This window comes from Alosa alosa, chromosome 10, assembly GCF_017589495.1.
Source record: "Alosa alosa isolate M-15738 ecotype Scorff River chromosome 10, AALO_Geno_1.1, whole genome shotgun sequence".
NCBI classification, from domain to species: domain Eukaryota; kingdom Metazoa; phylum Chordata; class Actinopteri; order Clupeiformes; family Clupeidae; genus Alosa; species Alosa alosa.
Window position 1 is genome coordinate 4,480,024 of NC_063198.1, and position 22,500 is coordinate 4,502,523.

General features: G+C 43.3%; 3 protein-coding genes across 4 annotated transcripts in view; 1 reads left to right on the forward strand and 2 right to left on the reverse strand.

Annotated features, from left to right (window-relative positions):
- Positions 1-7,379, forward strand: part of uba7 (ubiquitin-like modifier activating enzyme 7) — a 59,299-nt gene extending 51,920 nt beyond the window's left edge. Inside the window, exons 22-24 of one of the 2 annotated variants that reach the window (XR_007194875.1) lie at positions 3,335-3,436; positions 3,587-3,807; positions 4,325-4,382. Coding sequence is in view for 1 of the 2 variants with exons in the window: in XM_048255368.1 (XP_048111325.1) it covers positions 3,335-3,436; positions 4,325-4,416; positions 5,777-5,915 (333 nt within the window). In the remaining variant the exon portion in view is untranslated. Of the gene's footprint in view, positions 1-3,334; positions 3,437-3,586; positions 3,808-4,324; positions 4,417-5,776 lie in introns of those variants that run through there. The other variant, XM_048255368.1, reaches the window with a different exon arrangement.
- Positions 7,380-7,743: 364 nt separating this feature from the next.
- On the reverse strand, positions 7,744-11,042 carry inka1b (inka box actin regulator 1b). The gene is made up of 3 exons (XM_048254902.1): positions 10,946-11,042; positions 10,755-10,823; positions 7,744-8,786 (listed from the first exon to the last, which is right to left on the reverse strand). Exons 2-3 carry the CDS (start codon positions 10,755-10,757, stop codon positions 7,881-7,883), a joined length of 909 nt encoding a protein of 302 aa, XP_048110859.1. The 5' UTR covers positions 10,758-10,823; positions 10,946-11,042; the 3' UTR covers positions 7,744-7,880.
- A 3,544-nt stretch (positions 11,043-14,586) lies between these two features.
- Positions 14,587-22,500, reverse strand: part of gnai2b (guanine nucleotide binding protein (G protein), alpha inhibiting activity polypeptide 2b) — a 40,866-nt gene continuing 32,952 nt past the window's right edge. The window contains exons 4-8 of the mRNA XM_048254901.1: positions 21,596-21,756; positions 17,695-17,823; positions 16,921-17,050; positions 16,370-16,523; positions 14,587-15,928 (exon numbers count right to left, since the gene is read on the reverse strand). Of these exons, the coding sequence (XP_048110858.1) occupies positions 15,738-15,928; positions 16,370-16,523; positions 16,921-17,050; positions 17,695-17,823; positions 21,596-21,756 (765 nt within the window). The 3' untranslated portion in view covers positions 14,587-15,737. The remainder of the gene's footprint in view (positions 15,929-16,369; positions 16,524-16,920; positions 17,051-17,694; positions 17,824-21,595; positions 21,757-22,500) is intronic.

Below are 22,500 nucleotides of genomic sequence, written 5' to 3' on the forward strand. Positions count from 1 at the left end.
AACATATACGTCCGTCCACCCATCCCCACCGAGAGGGTCCTGGGCCACTCTGCTGCCTCTTGTAGCATATTTAACTCTGATTGTTTTACTGGGGTCCCGTCACGACTGGCGTCCACTCCTGCCCTCCCCACACCCCCCTACTCATTTTCTTATGTGACAGCAGGCTGGATCACTCCTAACCTGGCTTGTGTTTACCCTGGCCGCTGTGGTTCCAGGGGGTTGGCGTCTGTCGAAAGCTGTGCTGGAATTTGGGTGGATCAGGCAGGGATTCATGCTTCCTCCCTCTGCTATGCTCATATTTCCATTGTTTCATATTATAGACCTGTATAATATCCCATTGACATGCTTTAATAGATGCTGACAGTTCAGATAACCTATTTAAACTACTTTGTACCAGATTGGACTGCTTTTTGGAAAGATACCCACCAAAACATGATTTCTGTTTAAAAAATTAAAACTACTAGAACATAATCTATGTTTTAACTTATCATCTCTGATGTTTCAGACTAACTGAACATGAATACTTGATAAATACTACAAATGATGCAGTGTGCCCTGATTTAAATTTTTTCAAAGCTATTCATCATGACTGATATATTGACCTAAGACGCTGTGTAGTATTCTACAAATCACTTCCTTACTCAACTGTCTGCAAATCATCTCATCAGCTCTTCTGAAATGAATTCAGATACATTTAATTATTTTCATTGTTGTGTTTGTACTGCCTATTAGTAAACTACACTACACTCTTAAAACAAAATGTGTTGTCCCTATCTGGACACATAAATGTGCTAAAAAACAACGCAAGTTGTGTTATTTTCAACACATATGTAACAAATAAAAAAGGAAACAACACAAACTGTGTTGTCCCTATCTGGACACAGAGATGTGTTAAAAACAATGCCAGTTGTGTTGCTTTCAAAACATTAATTTTAAGCGTCCTGTTTGCAGCGATATTACTTCAACATCACTAGCTATTGGTTGGCTATGACTCTGGCTGTTATATTAGGCTGATTATGAGGTATAGTAATAGCTTCAGAGCAGTGAGCACGTCAGACCTTTGGGCTGAATGTGAAGACTTCTGGCAAGTAAGACAAGCAATCAGGTGACACGGCGGGGGTCTCTGGCCGCAGCCATGCAGTGAGTGGAGCAGATTAGGATGTGTATGGTAAACAGGAGTCCTGTGACTCATCTGACACATCCGTGGCGAGGGGTGCAGGAATATTTACCCTGGTTAAGGTCTGAGGCGCAGCCGGGATCACAATCCCGTGGCGTGCTGTCTGAGGGGAGAGGCCAGGCCTAAGGTCTCGTTCCTGTGTGGGCATGATCAGTGTAGTGCAACAAAGGGCAGGTGTTCCAGTGAAGTGGTGCGTGTATGTGTATTTATGTTGGCTGGCGATGGAAAAAAAGTACAGTGCCTAAGGATTCATATTTGTTGGAACATGCTAAATCTCAATGTTTGGCTTCCGAATGCAAATTTTGTGAATTAGATTTGAGGATTTGAGGTCAACCACAGTGCAAGCAGAGATCTGCTAAATATCTTGAGACTTAAGTAAGTGCTTGAATCCTGAAAAGAGCAAATGGTCATCTATGGCATTCCACAAAAACAACTGGTTAATGTCCTCAAACATCTTTTAGTTTTCTTGTTATGGGCACACAGGAGCACATTGTAGAGAGTGTATTCATGGCCTGCTTTTCCACATTGACATTTTTTCCGAATGTGCAAGTCTATTTCAAGGCTGGACTTAATGAACTTCTGCTGTTCAAGGAGTCAGGCGTCTGTGTGTGTATGTGTGCATGTGTGTGTGTGTGTGTGTGTGTGTGTGTGTGTGTGTGTGTGTGTGTGTGTGTGTGTGTGTGTGTGTGTGTGTGCATGTGTGTGCACGTGCTAGCCCATTCCAATGCAAGTTCCATCCAGCTCTCCCGGTGAAGTGGAGCATGCCACGTTTACGGAGCGCTACACAGTAGATGAACGCTTCCCAGATGAATTTCCATGCAGCAGTATTCAACTATGACAGCCTTTTGCCAGCCTCACACTACCTCAACACTGCACACTTACCACACCACAACCAAGCTTCTCAGCTTACTAAAAGAGGGTGTTAAACCAAAAGATTGTACTGATATTGCACAAAATAAAGTTATAACTCATCTCTATGATGATTGCTGAAATAAATTATGAGCACATCTACAAAGTATTTTAGTGTAAGAACTCAGATAGGGCAAATGTTGAGATTTCAGGACACTGTGTACTTAACTGCTATGAGTAAAAATCTGGAATGCAGAACTGCCATGGAATCGAAGTAGCCTTTTTTGGCAAAGCCTTAGGAAAATTTCCATCAAGTTTATATCATTTGGGATCTTGATTTTATAGCATTTCGCGTTTTTCCTCTCATGGGTGAAAAGTCCTTTGCTTAACTACGCCAGCAATAACAATCCAACGACTTTGAATGTTTCACATATTGACTGTGAAGGTCCAATGGCCGTTAGCATTTTCCTGAAAACTTGGGAGCAGCTCTGTCAACGTGTTTCAGCAGTGAAAACACATAAATCTCATCCCAGAATTTGAATTCACCTACGATATGTGTCTATGGTGAAGGCATGGTTTGTTTATCCTGTCTTGTATCTACCTCCTTCTCTTCCTTATGACAGTGCAGCTCTATTTACATCTTGAAGTTTATTTATGTGTGCCAGAGAAATAATATTGTAGCCCCTGGAGGAAGTGCTCATTCACCTTTTAGGGGGTCTGTGTTTGGGCTGTGGGTGGGTGTATGTGTGCAGGGTGCTTGTGTTTGATGTGATGTGAGTCAGCTGCTGGTTCTTCTGTTCAGCCAGAACTTCCTCTGGTGTTTCTAATCCAGCAGTGAACACACACACACACACACACAGCCCCCCTCCTGTCAGGGCCCAAATGCAGCTTTTGGCCGACGACCAGAAGGGCTGCTTTGGTGCAGGCAGCTGAGATGAGACGTTTGTGTCGCCAAAAGTTAAGAGCGTTTACAGTACTTGTTAAGGCACAGCAGGGCTTGCTGGAGGTAAAATTTCGCAGAAGTCAGCAACACTTGTGCAGTGTGTGTGTGTGTGCAGAAGATTACTGTGTGTTTTAATTTGGATTTGATGGTATGTGTGTGTGTGTGTGTGTGTGTGTGTAGACATCTTTATGTGCATAAAGGTGTGTTTGATTATGGCCACTGGTGTGTGTGTGTGTGTGTGTGTGTGTGTGTGTGTGTGTGTGTGTGTGTGTGTGTGTGTGTGTGTGTGCACAGGGTTAGCAGCTTAGACATCTGTCTCCATGCGTCTTCATTCTGAGGGATGTGTGTGTTTTATCTGTCCACAGGTGGCGGGGAGGGAGTACTCCCTGTGGGACAGCTTCCTGGTCGAGGGCAGGCCGGACGGCCAGCAGGAAATGACCTTGGGGGGACTGCTAGAGCACATCAAGGTTCCTACGCACTGCACACTGTACACACACACAGACACACACACACACACACACACACACACACACACACACACACACACACACACACACACACACACACACACACACACACACAGTCCTCTCATTTCATGTCTTTCCATTCCAATTCAGAACCACTTTGGTCCATCCTTGTGTAGCATTGTACAGAAACACACTGAAGCTGGAAGCTGGCAAACACAACTTGAAAACCTTTGAAAAAGGAAAGTGATGCTTACATTTGCTGAATTGATTTGACCTCATTGTTGCGGTCACTAAAGTGGATCAGAGCAAAGTTGGATTTCTTCCGCTTTGTTACATGTTCCCATCAGATATCACAGCAATAAAATGAAAATGTAAGTCACACAGCTGCTGCATGCCGCTTGCACAGAGAACCGCTGACTTTTCCATTGCTGCCAAAAGCCGTTTACAGGAACTAAAATGAACCCCTTTGCAGTAGGTGGTTAATGGGCAGTGATTGAGTGTTTAGATGCATGTGTAGATAGTACTGATGACCCTAACTACCCTGGGCTTTCTGTAGGCACGGTGGGAGAGCAATGCTAAGTAGTGTGCTGGTGGTCTCCCAGGTAGAAAGGAATGGGACTACTTTAGACCAAGCTTATAGCCGGCACCACTGAGGATCAGCTTTGACTTACTTAAATGACTTAAATGACTGTTAATGTCTGTGTGTGTGTGTGTGTGTGTGTGTGTGTGTGTGTGTGTGTGTGTGTGTGTGTGTGTGGGTGTATGCGTTTCTCTGTGCATGTGGTTACATTACATTACGGTTCATCCTTTAATTAGTTTGGATGCTATCATCTGAATGCTTGTGGAGTAAAGATGCATTACTTAGAATTATGCATTATGTTATTTCAGCAAACTCATAACCTGGAGGTGTGTAGTCTTTTCTATGGGTCGGCCATGTTGTACAACGCTGGATCGGGTCATGAGCACAGACTACAACAGAGGTATGGGCTTCCCCTTGGGGACGCTGTTATGTCGGCCTCTCTCTCTGTTGCATAATCCCTCTTATGTATGGCTTCTTATGGGACTGCTTTGGGAGGTATGTAAACAAATGGCACAGATAAAGTCTCACCGTGTGACTTTGGGTCCTTGACAAGCTCTTCATTATCGCTACACCTCTGTGTAGACTGCACATCTGAGCTGTTGCACTCACTACATCTCAGAACAAACATTATAGCCTAGTCTGATTAAAAAAGAGCAATTTTGATGTCATTTTACATGACACAGCGTAGCACATACACACAAACACACACACACACACACACACACACACACACACACACACACACACACAGTCATACACAGAGTGTACTACACAGTAGTTTTGCGGCCTTGTTTGTTTACCCAGCGGTTAATGAGGGGATGTGGTTCCTTCTCCTCGGGGACTCCGTGCTGTCGTGAGGGGTGTTTGGGGTATTTAAGACATTCTCTGCTCCATTAACCCGTGGCATTCCAGCCCTGCTTCCATCCCGCGTTCCACTGAGCGCCAGAGTCGGTTCAGTCCAGGGCTCATGGATGCAGTGGCCGTCCTGTCAGTTTATTAGCATTCCTGGGAGGGGTGGGAAAGCGCTGATGGAGGACCTCGGCAAAACAAGCTGTCATGCCACTACACACACACACACACACTCATGCACATGCACACACACACCGGTATCCCACAATCCATCAGTTGCCCTTTTCCTGCTTTCTCTGGTCGGACCAACAGCTGTGCAAGTTGTGAAAAATCATTACTCTGCCAATCCCACAGATCACCAATAATGTAGGCCCACAAAGACCATTTAAAAAACTCTCATAAACTTCCTCTTCTCTCTCTCCCTCTGTCTCTCTCTCTCCTTCTGTCCTTCTCTCTGTCTGTCTGTCTGTCTCTCTCTCTCTCTCTCTCCATCTGTCTCTGTTTGTCTTCCTTTCTCCTATCTTTATTTCGTCCTGTCTTGTATTGCTCTTTCTTCCTGCTGGGCTCAGAGTGGTCACTCCGGAGGGCCATCAGACATGGGGAATGGGGTGTGGACAGCACTGCGAGCTTTACAGATGCCCCAAAACAGGAGTCATATCCTGAGCTGTCATCATGAACTGGCCTCATTCCCTGACCCCTCTCTTTCTCTCTCGTCCTCTCTCTCTCTGTCCTCTCTCTTTCTCTGCTCTCTGCCTATATCACAATCTTTCTCCAAGTCCTTATGGCATAGTCGTCTTTGCATTAGCTGCTTTTACTAGAGTAATTTCTATAAGGTATATGATAGTGTCTTTTTTTCAAGAGATGCAATCAGGTGAAGTGATCCAAAGTTATGTATGATCTGTCTCTTACAGGGTGACTGAAGTGGTGAGCAGTGTGAAAAAGGAAGAGATCCCTCCACATGTGGAGGTGCTGGAGATGGTGCCCTCGTTTGTAGAGGACGAAGACTGTGAACAGATTCCCCCCATAAAATATGTTCTCGTATCACCCTGACAAGAATAGGGTCATCTTTTATTATCCATCTCTTCAGTTCATTCATGTGCCTATTTGTTGTGATCTTCAGGCCAGATTAGTCAGTTGTTAGTTAGTAGTAGTTAGATTAGTTAGTAGTTATTTAAATTAAAGATAAGAAATATAAATGAAAATAGGGTCAGTGACGTTTATCCTTTCCAAAATTCTGTATGTAAAATTGTTAAATGATGTGTAGACTGCACATCTGAGATGTGGCACCCACTACATCTCAGAACAAACATTCTAACCTAGTCTGATTAAAAAAGAGCAATTTTGGTGTCATTTTACATGACATAGCGTAGCACATACACACAAACACACACACACACACACACACACACACACACACACACACACACACACACACACACACAGTCATACACAGAGTGTACTACACAGTAGTTTTGTAAAGAACATCAAACTGATGGCTTGGTGATATTCCTGCTTTTGCATCCCGCTAATATCTCATCAGTGAGGAATAAGGAAACAAGCACATATCCACAAATGGCCAAGCATCAGTCATTCTTCTCTTTCACAGTAGTCTGGCCCCTTCAGAGCACCAACGTGTTTTCCCAACAGTAATCTAACATAATTGGCTCTTGCTTTTTTGTTAGCATGATTGCACACATTTAGTATAAGTTACAGTGCTAATCATAGCTGTGACTGACTTTTCTGTAGCGACCTGTGATCTTAAAACAGGCAACTTATATAGCTTATGAGATTTAAATACTGACGCAAAACAGTAATGTTGGAAATTTTGCCTATGTGTATGAAGACTAGATGAAAATCCACCTCTAAGGACAAAGATGTCTGCACGATATGAACTCCATACGTCACATTAGTACACATGCATGTGCTGTATGTGGTCATGTTCTCTAGGTTTAACTTGGCTTATTTTCTTAGTGTAGGCGGTTTGTTTTTAGGGTGTGAGCTTTCCTCAGACACAAACAGAATTCCCCCACATGACGTGGTGACCCGGCTTTTTATCATTGTGTGGTGTAGACAACTCCACTCCAGTGTCTCCTACTCCAGTCTTAACTCTTTTCAGCAGGCCTAGACAAACACTGTCAACCTCCAGTCAAGCCCATTCGGATTCAGGAGCCGCTTAAAAGTGCGGAATGAATTAAGTATCTAACTGTGAACAAGTCGAGGAGACTGTCCTGAAGCTATCATTAGGGGACTCTTGTCTTTCTTCTATTAAGCATTATGGGAAGACCAACCGTTGTTTTAATAGACATCCATTCTCTCCACTAACTTTTAACTGTTTGAATTGTTGTCACTGAGAATTTCTAGGAGAGTCTAGTGATGATATATGTGAAATGAGTACAATCTTCCATAAGGCTCTTAACACATTCCAGCATTAATTGAATGTAATATGTTACTTACGTAACATGTCCACTTAAAACTGATTTTCACTCAATAAATTGAAGTTTCTTTGCGATCAAAGGGTATTTTCCTGTTTTTTTTTTACCGTTATTTGTCTTTCCCAATAAATTATGCACTATTTTTAGAGTGCCACACACTATTGCATGCGGTGTGAGTTGTTCAAGTGGTGCTCATGAATAACTGGTCTAGGAAAATGCCCTGCAGACCTGAAATGAGCTGTGAGGTCTTTGTACTGCCCCACTGCTGATTACTGAGGTTCCAGTACAAAGAGTGCTTATGGGCCTTTCTACACAAAGAAGCATGTTAACAGCTTTCTCTGAACACAATGACTTTATAAATGGCTTTGAGATGTAAATAACCCCAAGAGACTAACAGACTCAGGTGCATAAAGTACTTCAAGGATAACTAACTCAGTACCTTTCTTCATAGAAAACAAACCTTTTATTGTGACATATTTAATTTGAACATTACGGCATCAATAATATTGAATGCAAAGTAAACACGTGTGAGGGGAAAGTCTTATTATTTGGCAATATAACAGTCCGTCTAAGTTCTCTCAGTTCAGATATATCCAATGATATCATTGCATATGATTGGCTGTCGGCTGCCAGACTTCATGAGGGCACTGAACTGGTAGTAGTCTGTTCCAAGTTGGTGTAGTCCTGTATGCGACTGGTGAAAGAAAGGCTTCTGTGCCTGCACACCCACTGGGCAGGACAGTCTTTTGGTGCATGTGTCCATAGCTTTGCCTCGCCCCTCTGTCACCTTGGACATCCCGGCCAGCCTCCGCCGCACGTTACCCAGGAAGTCTTTGGCAAGCCGGCGGCCAGCATTCGGCCGGACCTCTGGAGTCTCGGGGCACTCCGGAAGGTCCATCCAGTTCTTGATGAGGTCGGCAAAGCTGTTGTCGCCGAGCACCAGCGGCTGGCGGTTGCGCCCGCGCGTCAGCAGGGACGTGGTCCAGTCCTCCGGATCGCTGGCCTCGAAGGACGTCCAGCGTTCCAGGCACGCGTCAGATGTGGACTTGGGCCGGATGCGGTTGGTGCGCACGCAGGCCGACGCGGAGACCCGCACGTTCCGCGTCCGCCTCAGCACCACACCCTCGTCCTGCCAGGACGCCTCGGAGTAGCCCGAGTCAAACTCCAGGCTCTTCTCACTGCTGGGGGAGCCCTGGGTCAGCCTTCCTCCACCTCCACCTCCTCCACCGCCCTCTTCCTCCTCTTCCTCCAGTGGGCTGGCCAAGCAGCAGGCCGAATCGTAGGTGCTGGCATCGCTGGCATCGGAGATGCGCAGGCGGCTCAGCCGCTCCCGGTGCAGCGCCCTCTTCTGACTGAGGCGGGACACTGCCAAGGGACGGCAGCTGCCGGCCGCATCGCATGGGTCCCTGATCTGCTTAAGGTCCTGCAGCGAGCGCATCATGTAGCGCATCTGGTCACGGAAGCAGTCCCCGGAGTTCTGCAGACACAGCTAGATGAGAAGAGGAGAGAGGAGGAGAGGAGATTAGGACTTCATAAATCCACTTCATTTAGTTAAATGCTCTCATGACTGCTTTAGCACTATTACCCAACCATCTCAAACTGTACATCTAGTCAGCATTACAGCACAAGCGTGGACTGAGAGACCAATTTCCATTAGCGCTGTTAGCTTCCCTGACATCAACAAGTGACCACAAAAAGCAGCCATAACCCTATATCTGTATCTTTTCTTCAATCCTTCCAAACCTCTAAAGTCAGATAGTCAGCACAAATTGCTACATTCAGCATACTGAGGTCCAGTGTCCAGCTGTGGCTCTGTGCTAGAGTAGGTAATGTGTGGGAAAAGCTGGAGAGTCTGTCTCCAGGGGGATGCCATGGAAGTATATCACAGCCGTGGATTCATCAGTATGAATTGTGGGAACAGGATGCAGAAGAGAGGGGGAGGCTCTCCACCTCTTCAACAGGCGAAGAGGAAGTATAAAAAATGGTGATGATGAATCTTGCACAGGACGACACTTCCTTCGCTCCACCTAACTAGAGGATGTTATGGTCATCTGCAGTTCTCTGTGGGGAAATTACCTCACCTCTTCACCATTTTGGGTCAAAGTTAAATCAGCACTATCCAGGGGAACGGCTCGCCCTGTTGCTAACCCAATAATTCACCATTACACATAAAATAATGGAGCAGTCTGGCTAAGGTTCCTCCAAATGTGAAAAATGGCAGGCTTCTCTTTCTCAACAGATGGAAATTGCTGTTATCCACTCTAAACTCAGATATTATTACTGCAGCATCTGTGTTTTTTCAACCTTGCAGTCATATTGAAAAATGAACACCCTATCTAGTTCCCCACTTAAGTTACGAAGGGGCCATGTCTCAGAAGAAAATAACTTATTTTATCGTTTTCCCTCTACATTCAAACCATCAGAACAATCCAGAACCCTTTCAGTAGCAACACTGGTGCCTTAGTGAATAGTTTGGCAGAGAAATAAAATCCACATTTTTGTCAGGATGAAGTCATTCATTATTTTGCTAACTACCCCCAAAACTACAGCAGACTTCCCTGCAGGACGTACACAAACAACAACAGCACCATTACACAGGCTCCACAGACCCATCAGCCAACCCAAGCCACAGTAAGGGACCCAATGATGATGGGCTAGTGTTATTACAGCTGACAGCGATAAGCTGGCCATTTGGCTCAGAATGAGTGAGGGAAAGTGAGATAGAGCCATGAATTAAGTAGAAAAAAACTCTTTGCACATGAAGTTGCTTCAGAAAGTAGTACATGCTATGACTGACTGAAGGGTATGGCTGCTGATTAACACGGTCTGATGTTATATCGTATGGTTTTGTCTGCTGGCATAATCCGATAAATGTTAGGCCTAAACGCCACTTTATAAAGCGATGTTTAATGCTAAACTACGAGTTGATTACAAAAGACGTCTCAATGCCGTTACAAGTCATATCAATAGGAGAGATATAAAAATTCCACGATGGATTAAAAAGTTATAAGAGGATAGCATACGGTTTTGATTAGGCGTAATCAAATCATTGCAAGCCGTTCGTTTTCTTTTGTAGACCCAGAGACAAAAATTTAAGGACTCAACACTTCAACCACTGGGTATACATTTTACTGTAAAAATTCTTAAATTACAGTATTTCCACAACCAACAAGAAAGACGTGGGGCAAAATCACTGCCAAACTACTAAACTCCGGCCACAAGCATTGTGCGCTTTGGTCTACTGTTCCAAAAGCTATAAAAAAGTTAAGTGGGGCAACAAAATGCTTTGGGATGTACAATATGCACAAAATGCTCTTATATACTCCATAGCACTAGACCCCAACCGAATTTCCTGCAGATGTTAGGACTCTTTTCTGTTGAGATGCGTGCTTTAGAATGGCACAAACTAATTTAACAACAAAACAATTGTGCATTATCTAAAGTGGACAATACTTACCATAGTTCTCCGTCAGATGATTTAATCAAACACGAATCACCAAATGAAGGTCAATAAGATGAAGGTATCCTACAACGAAAATAAAGTCTAGATTATATTATATATTATATTGCTCCAACATGCAACATTACAATTTCACATCACAAACAAAATGCAAGTCACAGCTTATATATGAGGTCTATGGCACTCACTCATGCAGACGCCTCTGAAGTCTTTTCTATTCTCAAAAGTTTAGTTATCCAAATGTAGAACGCACAATGTTTGGGTGACCGCACGTTGGAAGGTCTCTGAGTCAATGTGCTGAAAATTAGTTCTTGGTCCAACTTTGTGCGCCGTTCTTTTCCTGTCAATAAAACAACAACCAATCAGAGGCGCGCATCACACGATCGGCCAATCAGTGAAGAGGCGAAATGTGATATAGAACACCCTTAATGTTATCCTATGCTGTGTGTAGTTATTTCTTTTGAGCGCTGGGTAGTAAAATTCAAAATAGAGTGTATTCTGAAAAGTGGTTATAGACAACGAGCACTGAAATATTCGAGCCGTCAGAATATCAGCAATTTTTATGCTTATCTAATATTGTTAAAATACTATATTGTAGAAGGAATAATTGCAGGCAATATCCGTACTTTTTACAGACCATTATACTTCCAATGATATGTTTGTCATTTAATGTCATCACACAGCCTTTGTAGGCAGTGATTCTGAACCAACCATTTTATAGCTAAAATTGGATTCCCGGTTTTATATATATATAATATATATATATATAGACAGTGCTCAAGACAGTGGCCTGCAGGCCATACATAGCAAATGAAAGTATAAAACTGGTTATATCCAGTAGAACACAAAATTATACAAAGGTCTATCACAACAATTGGATTATAATATGTGTGTTACTATGGATTTATAGGCTATGTATGTATATATATATATATATATATATATATATATATATATATATATATATATATATATATATATATATATATGTATAGCCTATACATTCATTAAACTGGCCTGTTCTGTGTCAACGTTAAGCATGTGTGTTAACTGCTGTCTCTCAAAATAAACATACACAAGCAAGCCAATGTAAAGACAGATCGTAAAATGAAGAGGGAAAAGGCCAGTGCGAGTGCGTAGGATACGACTTGCGTGAGAATCGGGAAATGTCAGGCCTGGGCTTTTACTGCCACCTTGCGAAAAATGCACTGAAGTAACAGCAATTTTGGAATTCATGAAGTCAACCAAGTTACGCCTTCACTCTTCCCCATTAACTCCATCACTTGCCTCCAACCATGAACGGTCCACTATCCACCCACTTAACACCTTTACGCACCTCGTTAAGTGCAGAGGCTGGAGACGCTATTGTGATGCCATTGTAAACATTCCTGTTGGCGGCTTCACAAGTAATAGGCCACGAGGCAAGACGGTGCATGTCGTGTCGTGAGAGGCGGTGATGAGCGTAGCGTTGAATGCAACTTATTCGCCAGGCCCTAGGGATCACTTGGACACCATCTGACAGCTCGCTTACAGTTTTTTCTGATTGCTTAAGCACATTTTTTGTAACTATGGCTTTTTTTTGCAAAACTCTACACACAAATGGCAAAACCTCTCACCCAATCAGCAAAACATTGTAGTTCTCTTGCAAAAGCTAACACACCTTGCTTAACTCTTCACACCTTCGTAAAAATGGTGTTTTCGTATCTAACAGTAAACACAAGCCATCACAATAGTAAGCACACAATGTGCCAACAACACACTGATGGTATGAATATAAAACACATCTGGCTTTTGCTTTCTCTGTGCACAAGGTAGACTATGTCAGTTTGAGGTCATACTTTTGTCATAGTTCTGTAAACATACAGGGATCCAAACTTCAAGTATTACTGTTTACTGTATTTACACACATCAAAACAAACACAAGTGTGTTTTTCCAAGTCAAAACACAAAATAGCATTTCACTGAGACAAAACAAATCAGTCTACATCGGGTCGTCTCTCTCAAAATTTCGTGTTCATCACATGCAATGTCCTAGTCCAAGGCACCGGGAAAAATATATTCTGGAATGCCGTATCTAGGCCTGACATGACAATATCCCCACATGTAGACTGTTTTTTTGTCTGTTTTTTTCTCTTCTCACTCTTCCTGCTCACTCCATCGTACCCATTGTACATTACCTGTGGCTTATTTATAGTGCTTAGGCTGATTGCAAAGTGAACTAATTATCTAAAACAGTTTTCACAAGAGAAAGTGTGCCAGAGAGTTGGCAAAATAGTGTAAATAATAGCCATTGTGCCTACAGTTGTGCAAAGTGTGTGTTACAAAATTGCAAACTGAGTGCAAAGCAGTGTTTGTGCTTTTAGTTTTGCGAACTCAGTGAGTGGTTTAGCCACTCGTCTATGCTTCTATGCCACTGGAACCTTTCCCCAATAGAATCTTTCCCTTTCTGACTTGCATGAGCTCAAGACAGTGGCCTGCAGGCCATATAGCAAATGAAAGTATAAAACTGGATATATCCAATAGAACACAAAATGATACAAAGGTCTATCACAACAATTAGATTATAATATGTGTGTTACTATGGATTTATAACAAGTTATAATCCAGCGGTCATTTTTGACGGAAACACAAAACTAGCAAACATAAAAACGAACACAAAAGGAGGGTTAAAAAGCTTTAACAATGTCGCCAGATCTCCATTAGATGGCATGAGATACATGGCTAAAGAATACACCAGAGTTTTACCACTGTACTTAGTGAAGCTAATGGACACATTAGACCAGGTTGTGCTTGCCTTTTTTAAATAGCAATGATCCTTTTGAAATGGGTCAATTGGTTTCTAATGTGAATGAATATCAGCACCATTCAGGGACACTTAAATGGACAAAAGCATTCTTTTAATGGCAGTCAGGTATATTGTTCCCCTATTTGTGTGTGTGTGTGTGTGTGTGTGTGTGCGTGTGTGTGCGTGAAATTGGATGGTTTTCTGCCCCACACATTTGCTTTTACATGTGACATGTACGTCTATGCAACAATATATGATGGCATGTGCAAATGCAATCCTAACCCAAGTGTGCTGTAGCTTCTCAATACGTATGAAATTGATCTCAGGTCATAGCTGACAGAGTTTTAAAGCCCTGGTCTTGCACTAACTATTGGATCAACACCTGATAGGGTCACATTATATCTGGGAAGTCAGCGGGAATGAGCCGTGGCATTTTAGAGGGTGCCGACCTTCAGATAGTGACAGTATGTTCATCAGGTCAGCGGAGGTGAGGCCTGGGGCTGCCGATGGCCACTAGCCAGGGGCAGAGGAGGTGGCACCTGGCAGCTGTGACAGGCACATCCATTAGGCCAGATCAGCCGCCCTCAGCAGCTGCCAGTGCCTGAGCGAGGGGACTTGACTCAGATGTTTGAGATGGCGCTGGGAGAGTGTGTGTGTGTGTGAGAGAGTAAGAGAGAGAGAGAGCTGTGCTCTGTGTGAAGTAATGGCATAATGAGATGCTCCTTCTTGCAGCTGCAGTTTGCCAAAGACCTAACACTAACTCACAGCCAGAACAAAGAACAAAGGCTGCAGTGTGTCAGACATGCTGGCTACTCTGATTTCAAATTAAAATACAACTGCCTGGCTTGGCCATCAAACACTGAAATATTGGTTGCATGTACATGATTTCAGGGATAGGGCAGCATAATGCAACATCACACACAAGGTCTCTTAAATGAAACCGATTTCTGCTTGGCTTTTCTGGCAAAATTAAAGGTTTCTTTGGGCCATCATATTTTACTGCAATGCTATATTCACCATCACAACACATGACACAACTAAAGATGATATTCTAAGGACTCAATCTTTATTTGCATTCTTATTGTGCAGGTATAAGAAATAATATCCTTTACTGACGCACCCAAAATTTAAGCTAAACATGGAAACTTTTTCTTACTCTCATCAACACGATACCACTTTATTTAGCTTTTTCCTTAAACAATGTGAAAAACACTGGTCCTAATTTACATTATAGACAACTCAAATCTCTACAGACTGGTGTCAACATAATCAAGGCACAGACACTGCAAAAAATAAGTGAGGAATGCAACAATAAAGGAAATAAGAAAATTTGACATGTTAGGTACATATATTTTAAATATTGATCAAAATGTACAGTGCATGTGATTTTTTTGTTGTTTGTTAGCTCTTTTTCCTAGAAATCACACAAAACTTTTCATGGGATTGAGATACTGATGGGCTTCAAGCTGCTCTACGGTTAGCATGCAGTAGAATGTACACTTTCAGCCAAATGTGGAATTAATGTAAACATTGTTTCTTAAAAAAGCAATTTCATTTACTTTTCATTTCCTGTGTTTTACCATTACAAAAAATGAGCACTATAATACACAATTAAGCTAGATAAAAGTTTCACATCAGTTAAAGAAAATGAGTGCTGTAATACAAAAGATCCTTTTATCCATGTTTTATTTTTACGATAAAAAGAAATACTGTCATAAAAAAATGCTTGTAAGACACAAAAAGTACATTTGTATTGATCTCCTCAAAATTAAATATCTGATGCACAGAGCAAAACAAATCAAGTGGGAAAAAAAATGAGAGAAAAATCCAGTGACCAAGGGTGTGCTGATTAAGTGATTGATGGAGGTCCGTCTCAGTAGTTCATGGGGTTTCCTGATGATTCTTCTCTACTGAAGACTCTCTACTCTTCACAGACCGCCTGTTCAATAGTATGTCACCGGTTGTGTCAAGGCAGAATGACAATGCAGATATTTCTGCCAGGGTTTTGAAGCCTACGCGTTATGCAAGCTGTTATCGTTGGCTGGTTAAGGAGAACAACACAGCCTGCTCTTAGCAAGAGAGGCAATTTTCTGGAACTACAGAATGTGGTGTGAGTGTCAGTGGTAAATGTGAGTGTGTGAGTGGTCAGTGTGGATGAGAATGTGGATGTGTGAGTATCCATGTTTGTGTTGATCTTAGAACAATCCGCAGTCTTTGAGGTTGTTTTTGATGATGACATCGGTGACGGCGTCAAAGACAAACTGGACGTTCTTGGTATCGGTGGCACAGGTGAAGTGTGTGTAGATCTCCTTGGTGTCCTTCTTCTTGTTCAGGTCCTCAAACTTGGTCTGGATGTAGCTGGCCGCTTCGTCATATTTGTTTGCCCCTGCAGAGGACAACATGAAAGGCTGAGCCCGAGATCACACAAACAGGACAATCTTTCACTGAAGTCCAACTACACATTTTATCTATTATAAATCCATAGAAAATTAGTAACACATAAAAAATGAGTAACGCTTTCATTTTGCCACACATTGAAAAGGCTTGATCACAATTATGGTAAACACAAAATATGAGGATTCTCTATTCAACAATGGGACAGGCAAAACCAACTCACACAATGCATTAAAGAGGCCTCTGACTGGTTCAGTGAAGGACCATATAAATGAATAGTAACTGTAAACAGGGTCTACCGTATTAAACTCAAGTCAGTAACAACCAGATTATTGGTCCAAACTACTGCTACAGATCCTAAATATGGAACTTTGTCTGGCCCAACCCCGTTAAGTCTACCAGTGGGCCTAAGGGTTGCTATCTAACTGCACACCTGTGTACTCAGGGAAACAGATGGCCAGAGGACTGCGAGTGATCTTCTCCTCGAAGAGGTCCTTCTTGTTGAGGAAGAGAATGATGGAGGTCTCGGTGAACCACTTGTTGTTGCAAATAGAGTCGAAGAGCTTCATGCTTTCGTGCATGCGATTCTAACGTGACAAGGAGGGAAAGGGATGTTGAGGTTAGATCAGCTGGCTGTCATACGCACCTCCTGACCACTTGGTGGCAATAGTGGTTAACAGTACGTCATGTTCTTATGGACCACATGGATTTGTTTCCTCTATGTGGCTACCAGTTAGCAAAGAAAACTCACGTTGAACAATATGGGTCTAAAGTCTAACAAAAAACAATTTAATAACAGAGCAAAATCTGTTTTCTAATGTAATGCCATGAGCAAGATCCTCAGAACAAACATCGGTGGGTCAGCTCAAAGTTCTCACACACCACAATGTCACACTTTGCCTGGCATTTAAATTATGACCACATATTTTTCAGATGTTCCCTGTAGGCCCATGGCTGAAACTACTGTGTCTGTGGTCTCCTCACCATCTCCTCGTCCTCAGCCAGCACAAGGTCATAGGCACTCAGGGCCACACAGAAGATGATAGCCGTGACGCCCTCGAAGCAGTGGATCCACTTCTTCCTCTCCGAACGCTGTCCTCCTACATCAAACATCCTGGGAGGGACAGCCACAGACAGAGAGGAGGGAGAGCAGTTACAAACAGGGGACACTACATGTATTGGAACAGACATTTACAGTGGCAAGGAGAAGTCGCCCAATTAATCATACAGTTGTACAACTACTGGCTGATTGCGTCCTGCTTGGATAATATTGCTGAAAACACAGGGCGCAAACTGACCCTCTAACAAATATTCACATATCCATACAACTATCCAGTAAAAGATGGGTGTCTTTCTGTTTAGCTCTCTCTGCCCCTCACACACACACACACACACACACACACACACACTGGCATTTCCAAACAGTTCAGTTTCCATGGTGACCAAGAGCAGGACAGATATGTAAAGGTGGTCATTTGTACCCTCCCTATGATGGCGGCCATATTTAATTCATTAAGCCCAGGAGTGACAGGCAGCAGCACAGTGAGTGATTGTGATAACCTACTACAATATTACAAGTGATGATAGTGACTTAAACTTATTGGCTTAGAAAGTGATTTAAATATCACATGCTTTGCCCAGAATGCCCTGTAGAATATGAATGCCCTCACTCTAACACTAACACACACACACACACACACACACACACATCCAATTTCATGGCTATTAGGGCAATGGTCTAGGACTTGTGTTACTCACTTAAAATGCAGGTCTTTGAAGGTAAAGTGGGTCTCAACAATCCCAGTGGTCTTCACTCTGGTTCGAAGCACGTCCTGCTGGGTTGGAATGTAGTCGGGCTTGGCTATCCTCTCAAGGTCATTTAGGTAACTGTGGAAACAGAACACGTGTATTTTAATGGACAGGACAAGCACACACAGGTGGAAAATTCCTGGATTAGTTTCAAACTCTTTCTAACTCTGACTCCGGTGTTTTGTGCTTGTGTTAGTATAACGTCCCTGGCACACAAGTCTGAATATTCTGACAAAATATGAATTCAAATGTATGCAGGTCATTAAACACACGTGCTACTGCCGTTGCACACCAAGGATGCAATTGGATAGCCTACAGAGGAAAATAAATATAAATGTGTCTAGTTTGTTACACGGAAATGCTGGTTTTATTCATCTACTGTCTGGAGACTTGACCATTCATCCTTCTCTAGATTCAGTTAATGAATGGGGTTTCTGAGATCCTATGACAGGGCTGAACTCTAATTGGTAGCCACTTGACAAAAAAATTTAGTTAATTTAGTACAGCAGAAATAGAACTACCCATGCACCCTATTTCTGACTGTTGAAATAGGGTGCATGGTTAGTTCTATTTAAATGCATGTAGTTCTATTGCATGTAGTTCTATTTAAATGTAGTTGGGCATTTCTAGAATTAAAGTGTTTTGTGTACCATAGAGCTGTCTCATGTCTCACTCGCTTGACTCACTCGGACAAAGGCGTCTGCAAAATCCCATAACCATAACCATGTCTTGGGGGAGACTGACAGGCTGCCAAGCCAAGAAATCGCTCACTCACTCTCTCTGTCACATACACACACACACACACGCACACACACACACACACACACCCCTTCTGCTTCCCAATCCTGTTTCTGCCATGACATCCTGAATCCATCTGTCCAATGTGCATCTATTCAGTTCAGTTACACTTACATATGATCTGAACATAGCAGGGTAATATAATATAATATAATATCATATAATATAATATAATATAATATAATATCAATAGGTGGTTTGTGTGTGTGTGTGTGTGTGTGTGTGTGTGTGTTGTGTAATCAGAGGAATAGTACTGAGAATAACTGAAGTCACTGAGCCAGGTTTACTGGCATGACAGGGTTCACATAACAAGGCAATTAGCGATCCTCTGGAGGGTAAGGGGGATTACAAGCTCTCTCGATGCCCATACCCACCAAACAGCGTGGAGCAGCCGGAACAGCCTCTTTTGAGGAGAACTCGTTTGTTGTTCCCCAAAATAAATGAGAGTGACTGGATTCCTAATTGCGGGAGTGGAGAGGACCACAGAGTCGTGGGAGGTGTGTGTGTGTGTGTGTGTGTGTGTGGCAACGCAGGGCATAGTGCAGCTGACAGAAACAGTCGCTGGTGTATTCATTATTCCTACAGCAGCTTCATGTCAGAGTTGCCATGTCTTCCTCTGGCTCCGAGCTCGTTCATTCCTGGAGCGCCACATTTGTAGAGGGGGAATGCTCAAATGGACAGATTCAGCAGAGGGAAGCGAGCCACCCATCTGTTTATTAGATTTTTTGGGGGGAGGAAGATAGAGAGACAGATAGGCATCCACTCAGGGGAAATGATGTAGAGAAATGCAAACAAGGTTGAATGGCATAAGACAGGAAGAAAAGGTGGAGTGTGAGAAATTCATCAGCAAAAACACCGGGCCGATTAATCTCACACTGTGCGGTCCAACAAGGACAAGCTGCAAAACAGAAACATCTGTTGCCAGGTTGGCATAAATTCATCATCTTATCTATGAGAGAGACTTGATCACCCTGACCAAGCTTAACGTATATACCCCAACCGTAGAAGAAAGAAATGTTTGTACGTGTCAGTTGTCAATTCCAACTGTCAAATTGTCCAAATTGCCAATTGCCCACGACCCCCCAATCTTCCACCTGCACTTAGATGATGCAAAACCAGCACGCTGGAGGAAAGGAGAGATTTACACTTGGAACATCAGCAGCAACACAGATGCGTGAACAGAGAGTGGGAAAGAGAGAGAGAGCGAGCGATCATCAATGCAGATGATCAGTGAATTTGTTTATTTAGAAATGTGTTCATTTTGACCCGGATCTGCACACAGTCCCTGATACCTCAAGCTAGCAGTCAGAGCCAGGTAAGGAAAGACATGCCTTGCAAATATAGCAGCTTACTCCAGTGCCATTGTTTAATTAGCTGTAGCCCATTTCAGTTATGAGCAAGCAATACTAGGCTGAAATCTTCATGGATGACTCATTTTAGATAATAAACCCTTTAAACTTTATCCACAGTGATCATATCAAAGGATGTCAAATGTCAAATCAAATGTCCTCAAACGGCATTCTAGGACGTGATCTGAGGCCATGCATCATAACACTTACATAATAACGATTTACTAGAACATCATCAACATATACCTGTATTTTAAAATGAGATATAATAAACATTGAACACTATTAGACGTAGACTTAAAATGTTAACTCAATTTCTCTGTGGATTTCTGCCATTTAACTTTAGATGAGATGATGCGGTTTAACTTTTAAAATGAACGTGGAATTCATGTGATGGATATCTTGTCTACCTCATTGAGGGGTGAATGTCTTTTTGTAGGTGGAACAGACACGGTCTCTCAGAAAGAACATCATCATAACTCCTCTCCATCTGCCTTGTGCAATAAGAACTGCTGAGTGGTTAATGACCTGCGTCATTAATCCGAGCACCGTCCATGCGCTGGCAGGCGTTAACATCCGTTGCCGTCAGCGTGCGACCCGATGTCACTCAGGAGACCATCAGGTAGGCCCGTGTGTCCTGTCCGCTTCCATCAAACCTGCATACCAATGTCCTGGCCACTAACAAAAGCAACGAGGGCTTTCATCGTGTGCCTTCTCGCCAATGGAGTGATGAATTTTTCATCAGTGCCGTATCCGAGTGGGAAGGGTAAGCAAAGGGCATGTCTCTGAATGGGGGATGCAGACACTAACCGAAGTTGTTCTGCTTTTTTCCAAACACCACTGTCCTTATCAACCTCTGGGAGAATCCTAGCTGGGGCGCCAGCTAATTCTGGCAACAGCTCACACCTCATCACCTCGCACAGCCGACCCACCTTGCCGAAATCGTTTTTTTTTCCTTGTGTCTCAGCCTGGGTAACCGAAGCCATATCGACAAGAGCACTAGAGGCAGCATCCAGAGGACAAAATTGTGGTCGTGAGCGGAACAGATACCCTTCCCTCTAGCACATGGGGCTTAGGTGGCAGATGGGAACTGCCCATGCCATCGAGTGCTCAGCGCGTGCTTGGAGCCCGACACGCACTCAGCACCGAGAGACCCGGGTCAACTCAAATCTTCCTTTTCACAAAATAATCCGTTTTGCTAAATCACCGTGACACGACCTTACGTTCTCATTTGGCGGTTTAGGAATATTGGGGAGAAGTGTGCAAACAAAGCAGAGGGCTGGAGTCATTGGCAGCTCCACACAGGCAGAGCAGCAGCAGCAGCAGCAGATACTCAAACGTGTGGGCTGATTAACATAAACCTCATTATGTGCCGCTCATCCGCCTTTCTTCAGGTTTATTATTTCACCTCGACATTTTGGTGCTAGAAAAATGTTTATTCGGAGGAATGCTGAGAACCTTATACCGGTACTAATAAATAGGAAGGCGCTCACAGGTACGGAAGTGATACAGCTTTAACTGTTAATGCAATGTAGATTTTTGAAACTAAGACGCCTTTTACATACTTTTCACACTTTGTCCTGCATGCTCCTCTAGCTTGCTCAAAGCTGATCTGAGAACAGCACACCTTCCCATATAATCACCACTTGCACTGGACTCTGTGTCGAGTCTGTCAGATGGGATGTGTTGGATCTGGTACGTACTATGCGGCGGAGTCGTTGAGCTGGTACTCTCGGGCTCGGGTGAAGCAGTTCTGCACGCCGCCGTCGGCCCACAGCCTCCGGATGACACTGGACAGGTCCTCGGGCAGGATGCCCTGCTCCTCAGCGGCCGCTGACAGGGCGAAGAGCTGCCGGGCATCGTCCTGCAGAGAGGGATTGGGCATCACAAGTCAACATGGCTGCACAATCTCCGGCTGTCTTTTAGTACTACACCTAACAAAGTGAGACACTAATGGGTTTTAATCAATCATTCATAACCTTGTTTGTTTGTTTGTTTGTCATGTCCGTCTGAAGCTGATAGATGATGAGTATGTGCTGATGAAAACACTTGACCTCACTGCAGATATTCGGTTTTGAGATACATTTTTAGCTCTGTCAAGGAGGCTATGTTTTAATTGGCCATTTATTGTTGGTTGGTTTGATTGTTAGTAGGATTATGCAAAAACTAATTGGCGTGATGTAAACTTGTAAACTCGGTGGAAATAAGTAGCATGGAACTTGTAAACTCGGTGGAAATAAGTAGCATGGAACTTGTAAACTCGGTGGAAAGTATAAGTATAGTATAAGTATAAGTATATATACTTTTATTATCCCGTGAGGGAAATTTGGTCTCTGCATTTAACCCAATCGGTGAATTAGTGAAACACACACAGCACACAGTGAACACACAGTGAGGTGAAGCACACACTAATCCCGGTGCAGTGAGCTGCCTGCTTCAACGGCGGCGCTCGGGGAGCAGTGAGGGGTTAGGTGCCTTGCTCAAGGGCACTTCAGCCGCGGCCCACTGGTCGGGGCTCGAACCGGCAACCCTCCGGTTACAAGTCCAGAGTGCTAACCAGTGGGCCACGGCTGCCCCATACACTTGATCTTAGCCAAAAGGCAGAGAA